This window comes from Hylobates moloch, unplaced genomic scaffold (assembly GCF_009828535.3).
Source record: "Hylobates moloch isolate HMO894 unplaced genomic scaffold, HMol_V3 SCAFFOLD_17, whole genome shotgun sequence".
NCBI classification, from domain to species: Eukaryota; Metazoa; Chordata; class Mammalia; order Primates; family Hylobatidae; genus Hylobates; species Hylobates moloch.
In genome coordinates this window covers 78961668-78987530 of record NW_026652292.1, presented here as the reverse complement: position 1 = coordinate 78987530, position 25863 = coordinate 78961668, and the positions used below count along the sequence as shown (strand labels likewise).

Genomic DNA, 25863 nt, shown 5'->3' with positions numbered 1-25863 from the left:
CTGGGAAGGAGCACGGGGGACCATTCTGCCCCTTGACTAGGGTGTGCATTCTGCAGGTGCGTGAAGATGTGTGCGCTTAGCTGTATGTGAAATTTATCTCAACAGAATAAAGAGAAATGTGTAGCAAGAGAGAGCTCCAGTTAGCAGGGTTTGTATTTCACAGTGGTATGGATTGGTGTTTCTAAAATGGGTTGGGTATATTCTAGGGTTCAGTAAGGGGTAAATAGGTTAAAGTTCATGGGAGCCAAGCCTCTCACTGTTGGGCAGGGGAGTTACACTGCGCTGAGTGTTGGAAGTATCACTATGAACTCATAGTCTTGTGAAGATGGATGGATGAATATGTTACATATACACGTGTGTGTGTGTGTGTGTGTGTGTGTATATATAAACACACATATATATATAGTTTTTATGTCTGTGAATGTTTCCATATTTCTCCCTGTGCACACTTTCCCTCCCTCCTTCCTCTTTCACCCCATGTCAGGAAGAGGTAAGGTTTTCACTCAGAGGGCCTAAAAGGCATGACAGCACAGGAGCAATGAGCACATTTCATATCCAGATCTTGGTTTCTAAACACCATGTTCCCTGGAGAACAGGCTGATTCCAGCGCTGGTTCAAGGAATGCAAAAGATGAGCCTGGAACATGTCCTGTGCTGGAAAGTACAGAAGTGCCAAAGAAGGACGCCTGAGGGGACTCCCACAGATCACATCTGGGACAATTCAGGCATCAAAAACAATGAATGATATGAAAAAAGTGTGTGCAAATATATACATGTGTGGGGACAGATGGGTAGGTGGACAGCTGAGAGGAAAGGAGGGAGGGGTAGTGAGAACCTCGAAGCAAGTGGGACAGGTGTATTGGGTTATAGTCTATTAAATAAACTTTAAAAAAATAAGTAAAAAATAATTCTGAGTCTTTTAAAAAAGAAAAAAGGAAAGAGGAAGGAAGGAAAAAGAGAGGCAGGGAGGGAGGGAGGAGAAAGGGAACAGAAGGAAGGAGAGAGAGAAGAAGGGGAGATGAAGCTATTTTATTCACAGAAGAATACAAACTAATCAATACAGAAGGAAGACAGAGCTAGAAAACCATGGGCAGGTGCTCAAATAAATGCATAAACATTTGATGAGGAACAAGATAGTTACATATTTTCAAAATACCTTTCTAAATGTTGCTTATTAAGTACAAGCGGGAAATAACTTTACAGAGAAGGAAACTGGTAGATATTCTCCAAGTGATCAAAGATCACACATGTTGATAAATCAACAAAGGCTCCCCACATGATGCATGACCTGGGTCTGGTCATGAGGAAAACCCAGCCAGACCTGCACAGAGGGACATTCTACAAAATAACCAGCTGGTTCCCCAGTGCTACAAAAGAAAACACAAAGCTGCCATCAGCTCCCGATGGAAGGCCACTGAGGCGCCATGACCAGGAATTGCATCGTGTGAGCCTGGACTGGGGCTGGACCTGGGAAAAATCAATGCCACATGGGGCAGCACTAGGGCTGCTGGTAAAGCTGAACTGCGCTGTGGGTTAAATTCTAGTATTGTATCCACACTGCAGTTCTTTATTTTCATAAATGCACTGTGGTTTGAGAGAATGTCCTGGTCCTTAGGAAACAGGCACCAAAGTAACTGCAGTAAAGAGATACAATGTCTCCACCTACGCTCAAAGGTTACAAAAAATTATGTGCAAATATATACATGTGTGTGGACAGACAGGTAGGTGGCTAGGTAGGTGGACAGATAGGTGAGAGGAAAGGAGGGAGGGGCAGTGAGAACCCCAAAACAAGTGGGGCAGGTGTGTCTGGGCAAAGGTACTCGGGAGTGCCTTGTACCATTCTTGCAGCTATCCTTTAAGTAATCCAACATCCCCCCTATGGCATAAAAAAAAAATGTGTTTGGTTTTGTCCCCACTTTTTGGCACAGAGCTCCAACCCTTGGAATTTGCTGAGGGACAGAAGTGTATTTTGTTATTCATAACAAGCCCCTCTGACCACACCTGAGTTTATGCCAATGGGGTGACCTAGGGTGGGATCCCTAGTTGGCCTCTGATGGGGCTGGTTACCAGAAAGACCAAGTCATTCAAGGACTGGAACTTCCAGCCCCACCCCCTGGCCTCTGGGAAGGAGTAGGGGCTGCTGGAGATTAAACTCTGGAAAAACTCTTGGACAATGAGGTTCGATGAGCATCTGGGTTGGTGAACACATGAGGGCATGAGGAGGGTGGCACACCCAGAGGGCGTGGAAGCCCTGCACCCCGGCCCCTAGTCCTTGCCTTGTGCACAGCCTCCTGAGTCATATCTTTCATGATAAATCAGAAATGTAAGCAAAGGGCCTCCTGAGTTCTGTGAGCCACCCTAGAGAATTATGAAACCCAGGAGAGGGTCATGGGGCCCCGATTTATAGCCACTTCGTCAGAAGTACAGGTGCCAACTTTGGACCTGTGATTATTAGCGTCTAAAGCGGGGGCTGAGCCCTTAACGTGTGGGGCCTGTGCTAACCCCAGGTAGTTGGTGTCAGAACTGAAAGGAATTAGAGGGCACCCAGTTGGCGTCGGTAAGAATCGGTCGTTGGTGTTGGAAAATACTCCAGTCCCCGAAACAAAACAGACATGGAGCAATCGGAATTCCTCAAATGCTGCTGAGGGGAGTGGGAACGGGCACAACCTCTTTGGAAAGCGATCCAGCAGTACCTGCTCAACACACACACGACGCATGCCCAATCCGTGCCACTCCTCCATAAAACCCAGCAGAGAAGGGAAGACACGTGTGCATCCAAGACATACACAGAAGTGTTCAGGGCAGCATTACTCTTACTGGCTCCCAAGTGGAATCGGCCCAAAGGCCCATCAAGGGTAGAGTAGACAAATCCATCGTGGTGCACTGACCTAATTCATACACACCCAGGGCCCAGTGGGGCATTCGACCTGCGCAGTGGAATACTACCCAGAAACGACAACGTCGGCTCTACAGCTAAACACAGAAGCATGGGTCAATCTTACAAAGACAATGCTGAGCCAAGAAGCCCCTAATTATTGGGGTGTCGTGCTAGGCTCAAGGGATGTCAGGATGAGAAGGACATTCTGGCCTCCTGGGTCGCACCCCCTCAGTGCAAGAGACCAAGGCAGCGCCGTGGGGGCTGGGTCTCGAGGGACTCGCAGGAAGTCTGGCACGCAGCTGCGTTCATGCCAAGAGGCAGGGCCTTCTGTTTGCTTCAGCCTGGTGCCCAAAGTCCTGGTGGGATGCGAGTGGGTGCCCTGGAAATGTCAGGTGATGGACTGAATGAATGGCAGGCCCATCATAAGCCCATAGAAATGCATCAACACGTGCTTGGCTGAGCCAAGTCTAGATAAGGACGCCCACCTCTCCAGCCCCACCTGGGGTATGACCTGGAGGTGCTGGCCAGCTGCCATCCTGCAGCTGAGCACACCCAGGCTCACCTGTTCCCTAAGACTATCCCCTCCAATGGTCCCCAGCAACCAGAGTCCTTGGAAGTCACTGCAAGAACTCAGCAAATCCTGTTTTCCGTCTTCTCTTCCTGACCCCTGTACCCAGCAGGAGGGCTGGCGGGAAGCACTCTGCACTATTACATTCCTCATGTGTGGCTGTTGCAATTTCAGGCCAGGCTGCCTGACCCACATAACTGGGAAGCGTGTTCCTACAGAGCACCCAAGCCCAGGAAGCTGAGCTGAGGACACCCACATGTGGGGCTAGGGGAGCCCCCTGCCATCAAACCTCTGGCATGCCCACTCCTTGGCTGTGTGGCAATTAGGCCAGAGGCCAGGCTGACTCCAGATTTCTCCATTTAATAAACAGGAACCAATACAAGGCGCCTGTGCGTGCTCGCCCAGCTGACTCTCTTGCCTAAGAACTATTTTAACAACTAAGGAAGAAGAAAAAGATAAGATAACAGATGACACAGAAACGAAACAAACCTCTTCTGTGTGTGTGTACCTTCAACAAACATTTAATCCACGCCTACTACGGACCAGCCCACGCTCAGCCTTTGATTGACATTTCTAGAATGAAGAAACCGGCTGGGCTCAGGACCTGAGTTTGCAAGTGGCTTTTGCGATGTGGCAGTGAGGTCCACAGCTCTCCCACTTCACAGTTGAAGACCTGGAGCTCAAAGAGACTAATTCCCCGAACAGCACAGCCAGGGGCAGAACCCCAGCTGGGGATGTGGCCCTGAGGCCACATTAGAAAACAGTGGCATCCAGGGGGTGGCCAGTCATTGGGATCACTCGATCTTCAGCAAATAAAGCAGAGGGTGCCTTTCTGTACCTCCCAGAATGGGGGCAGAGACTCCGTGGGGTAAGGGTGGGGGGCCTCACATTCCAGGAGAGGACCCAGGCCACACAAACAAGTCAGGAGAGGACAGTGAGCTGCGGGGAAGGGAACCCCAGGAGCTACTGCAGCGGGGGGAGGGTGGGGGACACAGCCCAGGGGCCAGGAGGGCTTCCTAGGAGCAGAGCTTCATTCACATATCAGCTAGGCTCAGAAAACTGCTAAGAGTTTATCTTATCCAGGGGAAAAGAGGGGAGGGATAGTGTTCCAGGCACTGCAAGAGCGAAGGCAAAGAGGCCAGGAACCCCAGGGCACAGGGTGAGTCAGGCTGTGGGAGTGGCCAGGAGGTGGGACCTCCCTTCTGCGCCTCCTCTGGGGCCAGGCAGGAGAGCCAGGTTTATAGCAGCAGCCACTGCTGGGTACTCTGGAGCCAGAGAGTCCCTGGGCAGCATGCTGTGTGCCCTGCTCCTCCTGCCAAGCCTCCTGGGGGCCACCAGGGCCAGCCCCACCTCAGGCCCCCAGGAGTGTGCAAAGGGTTCCACGGTGTGGTGTCAGGATCTGCAGACAGCTGCCAGGTGTGGGGCCATGGGGTACTGCCAAGGGGCCGTATGGAACAAGCCCACTGTGAAGTCTCTGCCCTGCGACGTATGCCAGGACATAGCAGCCGCTGCTGGCAATGGGCTGAACCCTGACGCCACGGAGTCTGACATCCTGGCTTTGGTGATGAAGACCTGTGAGTGGCTCCCCAGCCGGGAGTCTTCAGCCAGATGCAAGCGGATGGTGGATGCCCACAGTTCGGCCATCCTCAGCATGCTCCGCAGGGCGCCAGACAGCGCCCCGGCACAGGTGTGCACAGCACTCAGCCTCTGTGAGCCACTGCAGAGGCACCTGGCCACCCTGAGGCCACTCTCCAAAGAGGACACCTCTGAGGCTGTGGCTCCATTCATGGCCAATGGGCCCCTTAGCTTCCACCCTCCCCAGGTGCCTGAAGGAGCTCTGTGCCAAGACTGTGTACGGCAGGTCTCCCGACTGCAGGAGGCTGTCCGGTCCAACTTGACTTTGGCTGACTTGAACATCCAGGAGCAGTGTGAGTCCTTGGGGCCTGGCCTGGCTGTCCTCTGCAAGAACTACCTCTTCCAGTTTTTTGTCCCTGCTGACCAGGCACTGAGGCTTCTTCCCCCGCAGGAGCTCTGCAGGAATGGGGGATTCTGTGAGGAGCTAGGGGCGCCTGCCCGTTTGACTCAAGTAGTGGCCATGGACGGGGTCCCCTCCCTGGAGCTGGAGTTGCCAAGGAAACAGAATGAGATGCAGATGAAGGCCGGTGTGACCTGTGAGGTGTGCATGAACGTGGTGCAGAAGCTGGACCACTGGCTCATGTCCAACAGCTCTGAGCTCATGATCACCCATGCCCTGGAGCGCGTGTGCTCAGTAATGCCTGCCTCTATCACGAAGGAGTGCATCATCTTGGTGGACACCTACAGCCCCTCCTTGGTGCAGCTTGTGGCCAGAATCACCCCAGAGAAGGTGTGCAAGTTCATCCGTCTGTGTGGCAACCGGAGGCGGGCCCGGGCAGTCCATGATGCCTACGCCATCGTGCCATCCCCAGAGTGGGACGTGGAGAACCAGGGCAGCTTCTGCAATGGGTGCAAGAGGCTGCTCACGGTGTCCTCCCACAACCTGGAGAGCAAGAGCACCAAGCGAGACATCCTGATGGCCTTCAAGGGTGGCTGCAGCATCCTGCCGCTGCCCTATATGATCCAGTGCAAGCACTTCGTCACCCAGTACGAGCCCGTGCTCATCGAGAGTCTCAAGGACATGATGGACCCCGCGGCTGTGTGCAAGAAGGTGGGGGCCTGCCACGGCCCCAGGACCCCACTGCTGGGCACCGACCAGTGTGCCCTGGGCCCAAGCTTCTGGTGCAGGAGCCAGGAGGCCGCCAAGCTGTGCAACGCTGTGCAACACTGCCAGAAGCACATATGGAAAGAGACGCCCCTCCACGCTGGGGAACACGCATGACCGTGGCCGCCAGAGACCCAGAGCCTGCTAGCAAGGCCCATGCGGTGGGTGCTTTCCCCGTCCCCATTTCACAAATGAAAAACTGAGGCTCCAAGGAGGGAGGCTGGGAAGAAGCAGAGGTGAAGTTCCAAGCCAGGTATTCCTGATCCCGAAAGCCTCTCTTAACTGTGCTGCACAGCTTTGCCCTCAAAAGCATCTCTACTGGACCGGAACACACTCATGTGCCCCGGTCCCCGACCCAGCCAAGGCTGCCCCTTCATCTCCAAGGCTGAGATGTTGCCAGTGGTCCTATGAGAGCCTGCCCATGGGCTCGGGTGCCCCTTTACCTTCTGCTGGATGGACGTCCAGCTGTGAGCCAGGCTGGGGTCATGGCCGGGGTGAGCAGAGGCAGGGGCGGATGGAGGCGTGGAGGGCCCATCACTAGTGGGGTCATTACCTCTTGTCAACAGCTGGGGGTGGGAGTCTGGGTCTTGCTCAGGCCAGAGCTTCTCAACCTGGAGTCCCTGGAGGTGGCTGCCAAAGGTGTGTGAGAGAGGCACATCTCCCTGGACATTTCTGGGGAGAGGTCTGGGGCTTTGGCCACATTCTCCAAGGGCTTCTGGGCTTCGGAGCAGTCCCCCTCATGTCTCGGCCACTACAGGGTCCCTCTCTCTCCTTGCACCCCAGACCCTCCGCTGCCCTGGTAATGAGCAGAAGGAAAGTCTTGGAGTGTGCTCAACATCGGGAGAGCAAAACATGCCAGGCAAAAGCTCCCGGGAAAAGCCGGAGGAGTCTGGGGTGGCACCGGGGTGTGGAGCATAAAGGGCAAAGATGGTGAACACGGCCCTCCAGCTGTCCAAGCCTCAGTTTTCTAATCTGTAGAATGGGGATGATCATAACTGCCTCACAAGAATGTTGAGACAATTCACAGAAATGTTCTGGAGCCCCTTCCCCCTGAGACCGGCATTTGTGAGTCTGCTGGGACCAGAAAACCCATCTCAGGGGGCCAGCGGGGCACCCAGGAGAGTCTGGCTGTGCAAGTGCTGTATAAACCACAAGCGTCCTCCAAATGCCGTGTGCCGTGTTTTTATTCTCAGGGAAGGCGCATATCCCAGAGCTGCTACAACAGCCCCCACCTTGCCCTGGTGTCTCCACCTCACCCTGGTGACCCCTCCGGCAGAAAGCCCCCGGGGGCTTCCAGCCGGGTTCAAGTGCTCCTGTGGGTTCTGCTCCTGCTGTGTGGCCCCCCCTAAGACGCTGTGCCCCCTCCAGGAGAGCCCCTGGGCATGACCCTGCAGTATCCTTGCAGCTGGCCCAGCATCTGTGTACAGCAGGTGCTTACACATCTGGGAGCCGCACACATGAGTCCTGGGGGTGGAAGCTGGCATTTCACCTGAGGCCCATGGATTAACTCTCCTCTTGAGTAAGAGGTACTCCACGCCTGGATGGACGGGATGCGAGCGGGTGCTATTTTCCAAGAGGCCACACCTGAGCTCTTAAGTAAACGTTGCAGGCCTGGGCCACTGCCCCAGGAACACAGGCACACTTGGCCTGAGATTCTGGTTGCCTCAAAAGTGGCCCCTGTTGGCTGAGCAGGCCTGGGCCCGCTGGGCAGTCCCACAAAAGGTGAGGCCAGCAAGGGGTGGTGGTCGTGCCTGGCCACCGGATGGGCCATGGGAAGGCAGTTCTGCACCAGACTCCAAAACACAGGGGCCCGAAGTTGTTGGCCTCAGTATCTGCCTCTTCCCCTGAGACCACCTACCCTCTCCAGGAGCAGCCCCAGAGGCTCTCTGTCTGCCTGCCGGTAGGTGTCCCCACCTGACACACTCTCTGGGACAGGATGGAGCCACAGGCCCTCCTGTGGCTTGGCTGTGAGTCGGGAGGATAGGATGCCTGCTGGGAAGTGTGTGTGACGTGACCTGAAATCCCCTAACAGGTCACCTGGGAGAGGCCAGGAGAGGGCAAGCACCACACCTGCCAGGTGGCCCAGCTCAGCCCACCTGCCCCACCCCAGAGCTACCTGCAGTGGGTGGTCAGGGTGTGGTGTCCCCACGCCCTCTTCCCTACCCACCCCTTGGGACTGGGTACCAGCTGCTCCCACAGACCCACTGAGCAAATGCGTCTCCACTAGATGGTTGCCCATGACGAACGGAGCTCACTGGCCATGACCCCACAGGCCCAGCTGCACACACCCAGGTCATGAGCACGGCCCTGCCCCACCCCCACAGGGGCCCTCTGACCCCTCCACTCATTCATCCACCACCAAAGCCGTGGAGGCCTGTGGCAGGGTCTCAGTCACCTCTATCCCTTGTGCCCAGCACCAAGCCCAGAACGCAGGAGGTGCTCTGCAAGTGTCCGTGTGGGATGGCTGCCTTGGGGGCTAAAGGCAGAGAGGCAGGAGGAGCAAGGGACGGGCCCGCTGGTGCTGATGGCAGCACCGCCATTCAGCACTGAGCCTGAGGCTGAAGGAGTCCATCGAAACGACTCCATAGCCGCTGTGTTCAGGCTGGAAAAGGTTTCAGGGGAGGGTGCGGTGACTGTCCAGCTGTGGGAGAGGAGATGCCAGCCCAGGAAAAGAGCAGCTGGCCCTACTGGGCCTAGAAGCTTGGGAGACCCATCCCAGCAAGGATGGGAAATGAAGACAGACGTTGAGCATGGATCTCCCAGAGGCGGTGACCGCGCCGCACGGAGGAGCATCTCTGCCTGGGAGGAGGGAGAGGGCTCCCGCCGGGCTGCCAGAGCCGGGCAGGTACCTGCACCTTCAGCCAGACACACGCTGGGCATTCTTCAGATGCCATCGTAAGGCGGAGGCCTGGGACGCCCCAGAACACCTACAGATGCTGCCCCTCGTGCTTTCTCGGCCACACTGGGTGCAGAGGGTCTGGGGGAGCCAGGAAAAGGGCTTGGTGGTCCAGCTCTTTTTTATTTTATTTATTTATTTTGGCTTGGGGCTTTTCTTAGAAGTGATGTGTCGTTAGAAACTTCAAACCAGATACAAATACACCCAATGATGTTCTCTCTTTTTTTTTTTTTTTGGTGAATAATTTATACAAACTCAGGGCTCTCCTGGAAAGCATGGAAGAGCAGTCCGTGGGGGCAGCCGCCTTCAATGTGGGAACGGTGAACCCTGAGCCCAGGAGGGGCACGTCAGGGACAGCCTGTGCTGTCTACGCTCCCTCCCCCACTTTCACTTTCCGTGACCTCCAGGGATGAAAGTCAAATCTATTCCTTACAACGAGAAGCGGGCCTGGAAAAGCTTCCCCAGCACACCGGAGTGCCAGGCACCACAGGGCCCAGGACAATGGCCCCTGTGCACCGGATGGGGGTTGCCAGCCTGCTGGGCATGGCTCCAGGAGCTGTGCTGGCTTCACTCATGGTCCCCCCACAGGCACTGTGAGACAGGGACTATTCTTATTCTATTCCCCAGAGGTAGATGCTGAAACCAGAGAGGTTAAATAACTTGCCTGAGGCCACACAGCCAGTAGTAGAGGGAGCAGCAGGCTCAGGGCCTGTGTTCTCTGTCCTCACACCCGTGACCCACGAGATGTCCACGAGCAAGTCCTGACCCCAGCACTCTGTGGCCGTGGTTCAGGGTCCTCATCCCTAACCTGGGTGACCCCACCTCCCCGGGTCCTCTGCAGGACTGAGGGCACCCTGTGGGAGGGGCCCGCTGGGTGCATGCACAGAGGAAGGGGCTTTTCCAGGCACGTCCTTCCACGACACCCCTGTCTTCTCTCTGTTTTTCCAGCTGGCCTCTTAAAATGTGTTTTCACTGTTATATTTTTGCAGATCTTTAAGTTACACTGGATTTCCAGGTCTGGTAAGGCGGATTCACTTTCCCAGAGTACCTTAACCACTCTCTGCTGCTGTTTTCTTCATGTCTCCCTCACCAAATGCCCTTAGAGTGGAAGAGGCGATGGGACCTGGTAAATTAGCCAAATGTTGATGCCAAGGCCCAGAGAGCACGTACGGGTGCAGGGATGCCCAGCTGCCCCCAGCCACATCTCCGGGGAGCTGGGGTGGAATAGAGCGGCACCAGGGAAGCCCATGCTCAGCTCCAGCCATGCTGCAGGGGCCTCATGATGTCACAGGCATCTTCCCCAAAGCCCTAGGCAGGGGGTGTGCAGGCCCGACCCCATGCACACACTCACGCATGTGCCTCAGTGCAGTGCACCAAGTCAAAAGTCAACAACTCTGCCACCCCTGGACCAACCCTTACATTCTCCTTTCCTCATTTTCCTCGCCTGTGAAATGGTCACAGCAGCCCCACATCCCTATCCAGCAGCATGGTTACCAGGTTACAGTGACAACTAATCCTGCTAGTAGACACACGCTGTGAGCCAGCCACTCAGCTCACTCAGACTGGTGAAGAGGTGCCTTCCTGGGGTCTGGGCTCCCCTGCGCCACCGCCCCCTCCTGTCTAGTCTCATCACAGCAGTGATCCTGACAAAATCTAAGTCCGGGCCAGCTCACAACCTCCTCACTCCCAGTAAAAGCAGGTAAAAGCTGAGGCCCAACCCACCATCAGCCGGGCGGACCCCACCCTGACGCAGCCCAGCCCCTCCCCTCGCTCTTTCCTCTCCAGCCACCCCGGCCTGGCCTTGCGCACACCCCAGGCCCACCCCAGGGCCTTGGCTTGGCCCTAGATATGCTCCTCTCACTCCCTCCTGCGGTCCAGGCCTTCCCTGCAGAACCCCGCCCAGCATCACCTCCGGACCCCACCTGCCATTCCCACCACCTCTCCACACTTGTCTCAGTCTCTGCTGCCCTCACTGCCCTCGGCCCCATAGCTGACTCTACTCGGCTGTCAGGCTGTGGCCTGGCTTCCCTTGGAATGCAAGCTGCAGCAGGCAGGAGTTCGTCTCAGTGGTCTCTGCCACAGTCCTGTCACCAAGACAGAGCCCAGCGTGGAACAGGCTCCATGAGCACAGGGTGAGCGAATGAGCGCTGGCTCCTCTGGGACCACCTTCAGCCCTCTAGTCTGCCCTTTGTGCTGATGCCGCCCTGCGGTTGTGTGTTTCTGACAAGGCCTAGCTGTGGCCATACCTTCCAGGTATATGATACGGAGCCCACCTTTCAATAAATGAATATGAATCCATTCTGCTCAGTTCCAGCAGCCGCCCCAGGGACGCTGTGCAAAACAAGGTTGTCCTCCATGGCCCAGGCACGGGCAGATGGGCCCCACCCCAGGACCCACAGATGACAGCTAGATGGGGCCTGGGTATGGAAACCCAGGGAGATGGGTGCCCCCAGAAGAGCCCGCAGAGCAGACCCCAGGTGGGCGAGCCTGTTCTGCCCTCTGGCTGCATCTCAACCTCCATCCCCCCGCCCTCAGGGGTGGTGATATGGTTCGGATGGCTGCCCCCTCCAAAGCTCATGTTGAAATGTGATTCCCACCATTGCAATCGGGCCTGGTCTGGGTGTGGGATCGTGGGGGAGGGGTCCTCAGGAAAGGCTCTGCATGCCATCCCCCGGTGATGAATGGGTCCTCCCTCAGTTCATGTGAGATCTGCCTCCCACTCCCTTGCCCCCTGCCTCCATGTGACACTCCTGCTCCCTCATTACCTTCCATCATGACTGGAAGCTTCCCGAGGCTCACATGGAGCAGATCCCAGCACCCCATCTCCTGGGGTGTCCTGCATAACCAATGAAACCCAGACTCAGGCATTTCTTTATAGCAACCCAAGAACACACTAACACAGATGGTCAGCTGCCAAAGGCAGGAGGAAGTATGCTCCAAGTCCCAGGCTTGGCCCCTGCCACCGTCTCATCCCGTCCCCATGAGGTGCTCTGGCCCATCCTCCCACTGCTGAAACTCAGGAGTGAAGTTGGGGACAGTAGGCCCCCCTCCCTTTCCAAACCTCTGCAGCCCAGGGAGGGATGGCGCTCTTGCCCCAGGCCCCAGGCCTATGCTTAGATCACATTTAGGGTCTGGATCCGAAGCAAGGGATGGGGTGAAAACAGCCACGTTCAGTGACTCAAAACCTCCCCAGAGCCTGAGTCCAGCCACATAAGACTTTGCTCTTCTCTTACCGAGGGGCCCCCTAGGTCACTCTCCATGTGCCCACAATGGATATGCTGCCATTAACGCTACCCTGGAGCTCTGGCTGTGCCAGGATTCTCCCCAGCACTTCTCAAACTCTCCAGATCCAGGCTGTCACCCTGGGAGGCCGTGGCCGAGGGCAGGCGAGGGCTGAATGGAACCACCGCTCTTTCCCTGTGCCCCTCGCCACTAAGCCCTTCCTTGGCGGGAAGGGCCCAGCCTCCATGGCTGCCCCAGGAAGCCTGTCCTCACGGCCCCATCGCTCCAAAACACATCCCCCCACTGTTATCCGGGTTCAGGCCCCACTCAGCACAACTGGGCATTGCCGGAGCAGATGTGGACTCTGGGAGGCCGGATGTTAATACTTCACTGCCGGTGTGGGAGGGCCTCGCCTCACCATTCACTACCTGTGTGACCCTGGGCAAGCCACTGACCAGCCCACAGCCTCAGGCATCCCATAAGTACACAAAGAGGGTAAAGGTACCCTCTCTTGTGGGGTTTGTCCAGGGAGGAAATGAAGTGACTGCATCGAGCACACCCCAGCGCCCGGCACACACAAGACACCCAGTACACGTGCTATTTCCATCGGGCTGATGACACCAACCCTGCCTGAGCTTCCTACGGAGGGAGAATGCTGGAGGGTCTTGCTGTGTTGCTCAGGCTGGTCTTAAGTTCCTGGCTTCAACCAATCCTCCTGCTTCAGCCTCCCGAAGTATTGGGATTACAAGTGTGAGCCACACCTGGCCTACAACACTTTGCAGCATGGTTCTTAGTAATGGACCCCCAGGGGCCACCCTCAGTTGGGCAGTGTATGCTGGGAAGGCCTCTTCAGGAGCTGGACGGTCTCCTTGACCTGCAAAGCCAGCAAAGCTGTCCTCAGGCCTCCCCTGGCTCAGAGCCGCCAGCCCCGGGATCCGATGGGCCACTCACTGAGGGTGGGAAAAATGTCTCAGGAACAGGAGACCCAGGGCTTTCCCCCGCCCCAGGTAAAACACAGGCCCTGGCCCGCAACTCCCGGCCTCCCCACCTTCACCTCTGGTCTACAGCCACAGGGCAGCCTTGTGAGTGCATCTGTTTCTGGAGGACACACTGATGAACAGCAAGCGATGGAGAATGAAAACCACAACACCGCCCATGCCTCCAGCATCCCAGGGGAGAAGACCCAGGAGCTGGCCCTCCCGACACCTGTGCTCCGGGTCTAACTCCCCAGGACGGGATCATGATGCCTTTGTGCCTCAGTTTCCCTTCTGAGGCTGGACTAGACTGGGGCACAAGCTCAGAGAGCACCACGGCCTGGAAGTGTGGACGAGGCAGAGTCTAGGCCCCATCCAGTGGGCCGTCCCTGCCTCGGGGATGCTTGCCTGCTGCCGCCTCTTCCTCGTTTCTCCAGCGAGGTGGGGACCCCAAGCTGCTCATGTGAGAACTCGCAATTCCTAAATGCTGACAGCTCAGTCCACTGCGGGCCGGGCCAAACCAAACCCATCTGAAGACTGAGCTGGGCCCTCTGCAGACCTTGAATTTCCCGCTGTAAAATGAGTGTGATTTGGCGCCTGGGCCTCCTGACAACCATTTGACGGCTCAGAAGCCTCTGACGTTTCTTTGTGAGACCCAGGAAGGTGTCGGGCTCCTAATCCGGGAGGGGTTAGGTATCATTTATTTAGGACAGCGGGAGTAACTGCAAATGAAGGGGAAAGTCTCGCCACTCCCAAACCAGTTTCTCAGACCGACATTCCCAGGACACGGGGGAAACCAAAACCAGGACAGCAGAAGCAAAGGCGCCTTCCACAGGCAAGGCCCTTTATCGGGGTCATCTCATCTCAAGGGGACGTCTCTTGCCCAGGCTGCGGCTGTGGAGACAGAGAGCAGGTGCTTGCCAAAGGCCACACAGGCCAGTCCTGGGGTCTCCGGAGCCCAGGGTCACCCCACAGCGATCAAGGGCCAGGGATTTGGGGCATTCAGCAAAACTGAAAACAGAGGCTCCTGCACGGTGTGCTGTTCCTGGTGGATTCTGGTGTGGGAGGATCTGAGGCTCTGGGTCGTGAGAGGCTGGAGAGAGCAGGAGGGAGGAGGCACCCCTGCAGCCTGTGGAATCCGGCAACTTCCAGAACTGCACCAACATCCTGCGTCCCTGAGCTCGGCCCACAGATGGGGCAAGGTCACAGAAGGCCGGGGATCCATTCCGCCTTCCTGCTGACCCCGCAGCCCTCTGGGGCACAGCACCCGTGCCAGTGTCCTGGGAGCAGAATGCCTGCCCCTCGGGAGGCGGTGCCGGGCACTGTGTGGTCCAATGTCCCTCAAGCCTTGATTTTAGGGCAGGCCCCAACACGCACTCACTGGGCAGCCTTCCTTGGGCATGTGGGGGCCTGCGTGTGCTGAAGGCATGGTAGGGAGGGCTTAAGGAGGTCTCCCATGCAGAATGCCCACCACTACGGTGCCCGCACACCCTCACTGCTTTGTCCTGCTGAGAGCCCCGGCACAGGGTCTCTGGGCTGGGTAGCTGCTTGAGCCCTGTGGAGGGCGGGGGTCACACGTCACTTTAGCAGAGGGGGGCGCTCCTGCCACCATGAGGAGGTGAGGAGCGGCAAAGAGGAGGGCTCTGCCACCCACACACTAGGTGACTTGCGAAAGCCTCTAGATCTTTCCAAGCCTGCATTTCCTCCCCCAATTCAGAGGACTGTGTGGACTCGGATTTTATAGCCAAGGGGCCGGGCACAGTGTCCACACTGGGTGGAGAGAGGCAGTGACGCCAGAGGGACAATGGGATGTTTCCACGGTCACACAGAGCTCAGGCCCAGAGAGCCCAGGCTGGAGACAGAGCTTGCCAGTCCTTCCTGCCCACCACCGCCTGCCATCGTGGGGTTTCCTGAAGGATCTACAATGTCCACCCCACCCTACCCTTCAGACGAGGAGCCAGAGGCTCAGAGGGAGCTTAGAGCTTGCCTGGAGTCACACAGCTAATGATGGCAGAGTCCCCTCGCTGGGCCAAGCCTGCAGCTCTGTCCCACCACCCGCTCCTCACACATGGCCAGGAACAATGTGAGACCCATGGTGATGGGCCAGGGACCAAGATCCTGGGAAAAGCTGGCAACATCCCACTCTCCGCTGGGTAAGCAGCATCCTCCCAGCTGTGCACAGACCCATGGATGCCAGGACACAGAGCGCCGTGCCATCCTCCTAAACCACAGCATGCCGGGGCCCTTGCTGAGGAGCGAGGAGTGTGCCTCTTCCCAACGCCGCATGTGATGATGTCACTTTGGCAGCTTGACGCTGGCCGCCATGGTGGGAGAACTTACACCATGAAAACTGGCCAACATTACAAATCAGTGTTGCTGGGTTTTTGGTTTTTTTATTTTTTTTTCTGGAGTGCTGATTGTTCAACATTCACCAGCACACCACTCTTCCTAAAGAAACAAGCTGAAGAAAGTCATCCACCCCAGAGCTCACCGTGGGGCAGCCTGGGTCTCCCTGAGCACCGACTCATGCCAGCTGCTAGGCCGGGGTAGGGCTGGTCCCAGGCACGAAACTGACCTGTCCCCCAAAGACGCAAGCCAGCATCTCAGACAGAACAAATGAAAAGTCCAGTCTCAGCTGGGCATGGTGGTGCACACCTGTAACGCCAGCACTTAGGGAGGCTGGGATGGGAGCGCTGCTTGGGGCCAGGAATTCAAGCCTCCAGTGAGTTATAAGCATCACTGCACTCCAGCCTGGGCGACAGAGCGAGACCCTGTCTCTAAAAAGCAAAAACCTCCGGCCCCGGCTTTCCATTCCACGGGAGGGCTCTAGGCACTGGAATCCAACAGTGAACCACACAGCCAGGGATGCTGCTCCCTCGAGCCTGTCACCTAATGGAGCAGACACGCAGGCCACAGATAAAGAAATAATAACAATCATAATGTTCTAACAGGAAACTGCATGAAAATAATATCATCATCGATAATGTATTGAAGTCCTGAGCAGTTACGATCAGTGCAATGAAGAGAAAACAGCACGGAGCCAGAGCCTCCAACAGGGAGGGCACCTTCCCCTAGAGTGGATGGGTGGGGGGAGTGGCTCAGAGGAGGTGGCCTTCAGCTGGCACCTGAGGCATCAGAGCCAGCAGATCAGGAGCAGTTCCCTGGGAGGGATGAGCTGGGGTGAAGGCTGGGAAGTGGAGAGAGGGGTGGGGGGTGGGGGAGGGGTGGCAGGTGCTGGGGCAGGTGCATATCAGGGCCTTTGGAGAACCGGCCATTGAGAGGGACCGTGGTCTGCGGATCCCTGCAGGGTGCCCTGGGGGCTGCATGGACCTCCGGGTGTGCTGAGAAGCCCTGGGTCCGTTATCACCAGGCAGTGACGAGGCCTCTGTGCTCTCTGAAGTTCACTTTGGTGTTGGAATGGACTCTCAGGGGCAAGGGCAGGCTCGGGGAGACCTGGGCTGTGGCGTCCAGGCGAGAGACGGTGGTGCCACAGGATGGGAGAGGAGGTCCCTGTTCCAGGACATCCTGGAGGAATCGTGGGTGGATGAGATGAGGGAGACACTAAGGAGTGTGTGGGTCTGAGAGATGGCCTGGACGGCAGCCTGGCCCAGCACTCACACACAAGGGGATTAGGGCAGGAGCACCGAGGGGGCCTGGGGCCACCCCTACCTCTGCCCCCAGCTCTGACTTGCACTGTAGGGCGTCTCAAACTTGAGTGTAGACCCCAGCCCGGTCCACACACCTCCTTCTCTAGGCAGCCATCGTGGGCCCACGGGCAGTGTCCATGGAAAGGAAGGCGAGGGGAGGGGTCTGCCGAGGCCGTAGAAGTGGGCGGGGCATCCAGGACCTAGAGGAGGCTGTAGGCTCCGGGGAGCACATTCCCCCAGCCTGGGGGCCCCTTGTCCCAGAGAAGGGCACGGCCCGAGGAGGCCGAGTTGGGCTCTGAGACAAAGCAGCCCAGTGGCCCACTCGAGAGGGCAGTGACAGGAGAAGGTCAGAGGACAGACGGTGACAGAGACACAGGTTCTGACAGGCTGAACCCAGGCAGCGTGTCTGACCACATTAGGTGGGTGACGATTAACCCGTACAAGGTGGTGGACTTGGTTTTCCAAAATGCAGGGCTCATGGAGGAAAAGTAGCAAAGGGGGCACCCACCATGCTGGAATGCGCCGGTTTGGTCCAACCCCTCCCACTTCAGTTCACAAATGAGGAGGTGGGGGTCGACCATAGGGGAGGGAGCGTGAGGCCCAGCCCTGCCCCAGCCACTGCCCTCCCTCTCCTGCAAGCCCGCCCCAGCCCCTGCCCTCCCTCTCCTGCAAGCCCGCCCCAGCCACTGCCCTCCCTCTCCTGCAAGCCCGCCCCAGCCCCTGCCCTCCCTCTCCTGCAAGCCCGCCCCAGCCCCTGCCCTCCCTCTCCTGCAACCCGCCCCCAGCCCCTGGCCTCCCTCTCCTGCAAGCCCGCCCCAGCCCCTGCCCTCCCTCTCCTGCAAGCCCGCCCCAGCCCCTGCCCTCCCTCTCCTGCAAGCCTGCCCCAGGCCCTGCCCTCCCTCTCCTGCAAGCCTGCTGGATTTCATTTGCAAGGTGGCAGGCAGGAGGCCTCAGTGACAGGAGATCTCCAGATTGGAGGAGGCCAAAGCAGGAACAGGGAGACCAGAGAGGGGCCGCAGTGGCCATCCCACAGAGCCGGCGGGGGCTCCAGACCCCAGGGCCGAGCCTGTGCACAGTCACTCGCTGTCCCCGGAGCCACTGGAGAGGGAGGCCAGGCTGTGGCTTTGGAGACGCACAAAGGGAGTTACGGGGGGCAAGAACGTCACCCCCCACACTCCCATTGCCAAGAAGTACAGTGCTGCGAAAGAATGACCATGAACGACGATGGCGAATATTCCCTGGTGCTGGCTAGAAGCCAGGTCTGGGCTCTGTGTTTTACATCCATTACCACTGGACCCAGCAACCCAGGCAACTCTATTATCACAGATGGAGTAAACCAGGCTCAGAGGAGGAAAGGCACTTCCCCAAGGCCACACAGTTAACGAGAGGCAGACCCAGGACTGGAACTCAGATCTCTCAGGTCCACAAGCCTGTGTTCTTAGCCACCTCTCATGCACTCTCTCTAGAGCAGAGAGGAGACACGGGAGAAGCTGTGGGAACAGGGACTCTCGTGGGAAACTCATGGCGTGGTGTACCAGATGACCCAGGTGGGGTGCCCTCTCTGACTCACTGCAGAGCCCAGTGCCTTCCCTGGGCCTTCAGCCAACAGCTTGTGCTGGGGACCCAAGCAGAAGTTTATATGCAAACACTGTGTGGGCAAGGGATGGAGCGAAACAGCCCTAGGGTCCCTGAGCACCCAAGAGAGAACTGGGAACCAGGCCCAGGGCTCCATCTCCAAAGAGGAGAACAGAACCAAACACCAGTGATGGCAAACATCTGCTGGTGCACACGTGCTGAGTGGGGCACTGGGCACCCTGCTGTCCCCTGCAACGGCAGGCAGAGGAGACAGGCGGGCGGAGGAGGCAAACGAGAGGCTCTGCACCAAGCCGAGAACCTACTTAAGTTTTGAGTGGCATCACACATGCCATGCGGGCTCCAGCTTGTGACAGTGGCAGGCAGGCTGGCTGGCGGGGCATGGCAGACAAGGTCTGAGAAGAGGCCTCAGGACTACGTGGGTCCTGAATCCCACAGAGTCCTCTCCAGGGATGTGACTGCCGCTGTCCTAGCTTGCAAGACGGGGCCCGGGGCTCAGAGGAGGCAATGGGCTCAGTGGGGTCAGGAAAGAGGACAAGTAGGCAAGGTGCGCAGCCCCTCCAGTAACACCAAACCTCCTGCCATGGCCACACTGGACCTCCTGCCTTCCTGAGCCCCATGAGGTCTGCCTCCAGCTGCACAGGAAAGAAGCTTCCAGAACCTCTCCAGTGCCTCCACATGTCCACTGGCTGCTGTGCCAACTGGACCTGAGCCCTGGACACTCTCTGAGTCTCAGCTAGCTCTCCCGGGACCTGTGCCCAGCCAGGATATGGCTTGGTGCTTTCACTGCTTGATCTCATCCAAGGCTCCCACAAACCTGCACAGTGGAGAATATCACTGTGCCCATTTTACAGATGGGGGCTCTGAGGCCCAGAGAGCCCTAGATGGCAGATGGGGGAGACCGCTTGACACTCAGGTCTGCTGACTCCAAAACTGGTGTTGCTGCAGCCATTTTCTACTGGAGCCAGCTGGGTGTTCACAAGCCAAACCCTTGCCCCCCAGGCACATGGTGGACTACATTTCCCAACCTCCCCTGCAGATGGGAGCAGCCCAGTGGATGAGATCCGGCTGACAGAGTGTGGCTGGAAGTCCTCTGTGTATAATCCACGCTGTCTTGTCTCCCCGGCCTGCTGGACTGGAGGACTCTTAGGCCCTGGTTAACGGGAGAGGAGTGTGCAGAGCTACAGGATGGACGGAATCTGAGTCCCTGCATCACAGTGCTCAGAGGAGAGCTGCCCAGGAAGCACCTGGCTAGGAATACCCACATTGGACCATTGCACAAGTGAGAAACTTCATCCTAGGAAGCCACTGAATCACTGGGGCTCTTTGCTATAGCAGCAAGCCCACCCTGACATAGCTTGCTGCCTCTTAGATCCAGAGATCTGGCTTCCATCTACACTTTCCTGCAGACCCAGCATGTCTCAGCCAAGTCCTTGGACCAGTGCAGAGAGGCCTGTTTGTCTGAGATGGGCTTGCCAATCTGCAGTTCAGATGACACCAGCTCACCTTGGAAGAAGGCTGACTCAAAACACCAGTGTTTACAGAGGAAAATTGAGAAACTGATGAGCTTCCACAGGAAGAAATTCATGTGCTCCAGAGATTATGGGCTCTTTATTGCAACACTTTGCAAATAGGCGGAGGATTGGATGCCTGGAGCACTGACTGCAAAGGTCAACCAGAGCATGTGGTCCATTCACTACAGGGCCCAGTGCTACAACCTCAGAGGCCACCCTTTCTCTATCACCTGAGCTCTGGCCATGTGTCTCTCAACAAAGCTCACACAGCCTTTCCTGGTTCCTCCAGTGTCCAAGGCCAGCCAGACTCCATGAGAGACCTCCACCCGGTAGAAAGTTCTTCTCCAGATGGAGTCCTGGATCCTAGCTTTGCCCTCAGGACCCTATGGCACTGCCTGTCTCCTGAACCCCAGAAAGCACTCAGCAGTTGGGAACTAGCCTCATACCTTCTCTTCTCCAAACCAAATACCTCTGTTGAAAAAAATGGCTGCAATTCATCCCCTCCCTGTACCCACACCCATTTGCAACGGTCCTTCCTTCAATAAGTGGAGTTATTTCCCCACTTTTTGAATAAAGGTCAATCTTTGTGATTTGCTTTGGTCAATGAAATTTGCAGAAGTGACCTTACATGGCTTCCAAGTCCATGCCTTGAGACCTATGTGCTGCCGTTCTTTCTTGAACCTCTGCCCGGGTGCCCTGTGTATATAAGCCCAGGCTAACCTGCTGGAGGATAAGAGTCACGTGGCCCAGTCTTCCCCATTGCCCCAGGCAAAGGCCAGCCAAGCCTCAGAAACAGGGCCACCAAGATAACTGGATGCTTACTACAGATGCACGATTGAGCCCAGTCAGTAACCAAACATCCAGCCAGCTGAGCCCAGCCCACACTGCCCATTCACAGAATCATAAGCTCAATGAACGGCTGTTGTTTTAATCTACAAATCTGGGGGGGGTCATTTGTTATACAGCAAAAGCTAACTGATACATCACCCTCACTGCACCTTCAATGGTTCATCCTGCAGAGGGCACAGCTTCCAGCACCTCTGATTTCTGAGCTAGACTTTTTGAGACATGACACTATTTTTATAAGGGTCCTCGTGGAGTGGAGACAATGGCCTCTGTGACCCCCACAGTCCTGCGCCCCACCAACTCCACCTCGCACTTAATGTCCCATCCATTGTCAGTTTCTCAGACTTTGCGTGTGTGGCCTGCTCTGAAATACTCCCTCTAACTGTTGGCTAACTTAGATTCATCCTGAAGTCTTGGCGGGAGAGCACTTCCCCCAGGCCAGCCAGCCTGACCCCTGGGCCTGCATTGCTGCCCCGTGCACTTCCACAGCACTTCCTCCCTATGGGACACCTCCTGTCACTGAATGGGCATCACCCGGTGACTTGTCTGCCTCCCTGCTAGAATGTGAGCCCCATGGGGACAGAGGCTTGTCTGCCTCATTCAACATTGAATCTCCAGAGTCTAGGGTACACCTGAAATGTGCTGAGTGCTCAGAAAAACTCAGAAAAAAGGGAAGGAGGAAGGGAAGGTGGGTGGGGTGCGGAGGAGGAGAAAGAGGTGACAGCATAACTGGTAAGAGCCTCCAGCTGATGGCACCTGACACAGACCGAGTGCCTGGTAAGTGTTTCATAAACATCTGATGAGCCAGACACCACCAGCCATGAAGCTCCACTGACCCTGGGGCCCCTCTAGCCTTCCGCTGGTTCACTTTTATGTTTTCCTGTGGCATCAACTGAAAACTTGTTGCCCCTTGGTGGTGCTGCTCCCCGTCACCCTTCACATGCCCTGGGAGCCTTTGCTGACCCGTTCCCTACTGGAGCTGGCTCAGGGGACTCCTCCTCTCACTCCTCATTGAATTGAAAAGGGTGGCTCAGCTCTCTGCATCTTCTGCAGATGGGAGAGGCCTGATGCAGGGACCACAGGAGCGCATGCCTGGGCAAGCCAAGGCCCAGCAGGGTCAGGGGTAGTGATAGGGGCCAAGGGCCACGTTCCGGGAGGAGCAGATCTCACAGTCACTGAGGACCTCACAAAGCACCTTTGCCCCGTCTCAGCAGACCCATTTTAAAGGTGGGAGAACAGGATTAGAAACAGCAGAGGACTTGCCCAAGGTCACTTATAAATGGCAGAGCTGGGACTTCCAGAATTAGGGTGCCCATGCTTCTCCCAAACTCAGACAAACACTAGCTTTTACCCCCAAACTAACATCCGTAGCATAATACAAACTGCTGCCTGTGTTAGCCCCTGTGCTAAGCAAACTCCATCCAGAGTGGCCCATGCAATCCTGTCAGCTCCCATTTTGTGGACAGGAAAAGCAGGGCTCCAAGACAGGCAGGACTTGCGCTTCCTGGTGCTGCCGTCTCTCAGCCACTCCACAAGGACCCTTATAAAAACAGCATCATACCTCGAAAAGTCTAGCTCACCCTCCATGCCACTCGGCCGCCAGCATAACCCCCGATGCTGCTTCCCCGGTAAACAGGTTTATGGCTCCATCTTTCAGTGCACACTGAAGCCAGGTTTACTACATAACAGAAAACAGAGACAGTTTCCTCGGGTTCCCCACCCCAGAGTGCGGGGAGGGGTGGGGGGGGGGTTTCATTAAAACGCATCATATCTCCAGGGCAGAACGTGACTTTAATGCAAAGAGCAGGAGACCCAGCTCTGCTCTTCTGCAGACCACAGGCAAAGGCATGGGGGTGTGTGTGTGTGTGTGCGCGAGAGTAGGTGTGCGTGTGTGTGAATGTGTCAGTGTGTCTGCACAAGTGTGAGCGTGTGTGCATGCATATGTGTGTGTCTGAGCATGCACAAGTGTGTGTGCGCATGCATGCGTCTGTGTGTGCACAAGTGTGTGTGTACGTGCATGCATGTGTCTGTGTGTGCACAAGTGTGTGTGTACGTGCATGCATGTGTCTGTGTGTGCACAAGTGTGTGTGTACGTGCATGCATGTGTCTGTGTGTGCACAAGTGTGTGTCTGAGTGTGTGCACAAGTGTGTGTGCATGCATGCGTGTGTGTCTGGGTGTGCATACAAGTGTGTGTGCATGCATGCATGTGTGCTTGTGTGTGAATGTATCCGTGTGCTTGTGTGTGAATGTATCCATATGTGTGTCTGTGTGTGCACAAGTGAGCGTGTGTCTGCATGTGTGTGTGTGCATGTGCACATACATGCACATGTGGGTGTGTGTGACTGTGTCAGTAAGGAGGAGGAAGCGTGCGTGTCTGTGTGAGTGTGTGTGAGTGTGCATGAGTGTGCACTGCACACAGGATATCAGTGGGAGTGGGGGAAAGCAAAGTATTGTGTCCTGCCCCAGACTCAGCCCCTCCAGGAACACACATGCTAGGACTTTGCACTCAACTGTGTCCTGGAGGGCGAGGAGGGGGAGCTCTGTGGGCCAGGCACCCTATTGAATAGCACGCCTCCTTTGCCCACTGGCTGAAAAAGTGCCTCCCTAAACCCGTGCAATTTCCTCCTTCCTGTCCCCTACAAACGCTGCAGCCAAATGTTTGCTTTAGTCCACAAGCCTAACTTACTGAAATCCCAGGCCTAACTCCCCATCACCTACAGAACAGAGTCCAGGCCCCTCCAGCCGGCGCATGAGGCCTCCTTAATCCAACCCTGGCTATATCACTAGTGCACTACCCTGCCATCCTCCTTCCACCTCACGCTTTAGCTGCTCTAAACTCCTTAGGGTCCCTCCACACCAGGCTGCCACATGCCTCTGTGTTTCTGCACATCATGTTTCCCTTGTCGGCCTGAAAACTCCCATGCATCCTTCAAAGCCCAGTTCAGACATCATCTCCTCTGAAATGCCCAATTGCCCTCTTCTGCAGGGCCCTCAACACTGGATGCTGGGCCCCTATGCATCCCTTCCTCTTTGTCAAGGTTGGTCAATCCTAAGACCTGGCAAGGTGCCTAGCACAGAGGGCATGCTCCAGAATGTTTACAAAATTAGGTTATCGAGAAACGATTCTTCACATCTTGTGTTCAATCTTGATGCCCCAGCCAGGCCTTCAACTGATAACTTCTGACCATCGTTCTAGATGCCCTCATGCCTGTGTGCTCAACAAAATAAAGGTCCCCAAAACAGATCCACATCCTAATGCTCACAGCGTGAGCATATTACCCTACCTGGCCAAAGGGACTTTGTAGGCCTGATTAAGGACCTAGAAATGGGTAGATTATCCTAGATTATCCAGACAGGCCCAGTGTCACCCCAAGGGTCCTTAAAAGAGAGAACCTTTTCTGGCTGTGGTCAGAGAACAACGTGGGACAACAAAAAAAAGGGTCAGAGGGAGGTGACGCTGCTGGCGTGGGAGGGAAGGCCTGAGCCACGGACGGCAGGCAGCCTCTGCATTCCAACCCTAGAAGCTGGAAGAGGCAAGAGAATGGATTCTTTCCTAGAGCCCTGGAGAGAAACGACCCGGTCCACATCTTGACTGGAGCCCGGTAAGACCTGGTTGGACTTGTGGCCTCCAGAGCTGTAAGATGACACACTGTGTTGCTTCAAGTCCTACGTCTGTGGTCATTTTTATGGCAGCCACGGAAAACAGGACATCCTGGCCACCAGCCTATGCACTTACCAGGCGTGCCCCAAAACCCCGACAGCTCCCAGCCTCCAAGCCATTGCCCCGCTGCTCCCGCTGCCTAGACTGCCTTCCTCTGTTCCACTTGCCCTTCCCTGCCTGGAAGACTTCTATTCATCCCTGAGAAGCTATTTCCAAAGTCCCTCCTAGGGGAACCTATCCCAGCATGCCCAGGGGTAGGACGGGGCTCCATGCTACCTGAGTGCAGCCAGGCCTTGCTGTGTGCAACTGTGGGCTACCACCCTGGGTCCTCTGTTCTCCTGCTGGTTGGCAGGATCCTGGTTGGCTGGCCCCAGTGTTCTGTGCAGTCTGAATCGTTGACGCCTAAAGCGATGCCTGCATCCGTTAATGGGATTCACAGAATAGCAAGCATATCCTTGTCTCGCCTTGTCAAGCTTTCCTTTAGCTGGAGATACATTCACACCAGGAAAGGAGGCCGTTCTCACATGTATCTTACTACCTCTTCCCTAAATGGCTCTTTAGTCTCTACATCCTCCAGCAACATCAGCAACAGCCTCAGAGACAGGCCCTCCACACACCCCAAACCACGCCAGAATCCCAGCACCCTGCAATCTGACAGGCAGGAGGAAAAGGGCACACAGAAGAACTTACCCTAAGAACATAGAGACGTGGGGCAGGGTATGTACAAGGACACCCACCACAGTCCCTGTACATCTCGGCATTAGTGGAAATCGGAAATGACTCAGAGGTCTAAAACTGAGGACTTGGTTAGATAAATAATACCTCCTTCAGATAAGACTATATTATACAGCCATTAAAAAATAGCGGTTGTGGGTTAGGTGCGGTGGCTCACGCCTGTAATCCCAGCACTTTGGGAGGCCGAGGCAGGCAGATTACCTGAGGCCAGGAGTTTGAGACCAGCCTTGCCAACATGGTGAAACCCCATCTCTACTAAAAATACAAAAATTAGCCAGGCATGGTGGCGGGCGCATGTAGTTCCAGCTACTTGGGAGGCTGAGCAGGGGAATCACTCGAACCCAGGAGGCGGAGGTTGCAGTGAGCCAAGATCACACCACTGCACTCCAGCCTGGGTGACAGAATAAGACTCTGTCTCAAAAAAAAAAAAAAAAAAGTGGTTGTGAAAATATGGAGGATCATAAGAACATGTTTAATACATAATTCAATTGGAATTCAAAATTTATAAATCATGTATATATTTGCATCTTAAGACTAGGTTGAATATTCATCTCAAATATGAATAGTTCGAATCTCATGAAGTGGGGTT

General features: G+C 56.1%; 2 protein-coding genes across 2 annotated transcripts in view; one reads left to right on the top strand and one right to left on the bottom strand.

The window, feature by feature from the left end:
* SORCS2 (sortilin related VPS10 domain containing receptor 2) overlaps positions 1 to 25863 on the bottom strand; it is a 524651-nt gene that overhangs the window by 285988 nt on the left and 212800 nt on the right. The window lies entirely within an intron of this gene.
* Positions 4685 to 9301, top strand: PSAPL1 (prosaposin like 1). The gene has a single exon (XM_032135440.2). It carries the CDS (start codon positions 4737 to 4739, stop codon positions 6300 to 6302), a length of 1566 nt encoding a protein of 521 aa, XP_031991331.1. The 5' UTR covers positions 4685 to 4736; the 3' UTR covers positions 6303 to 9301.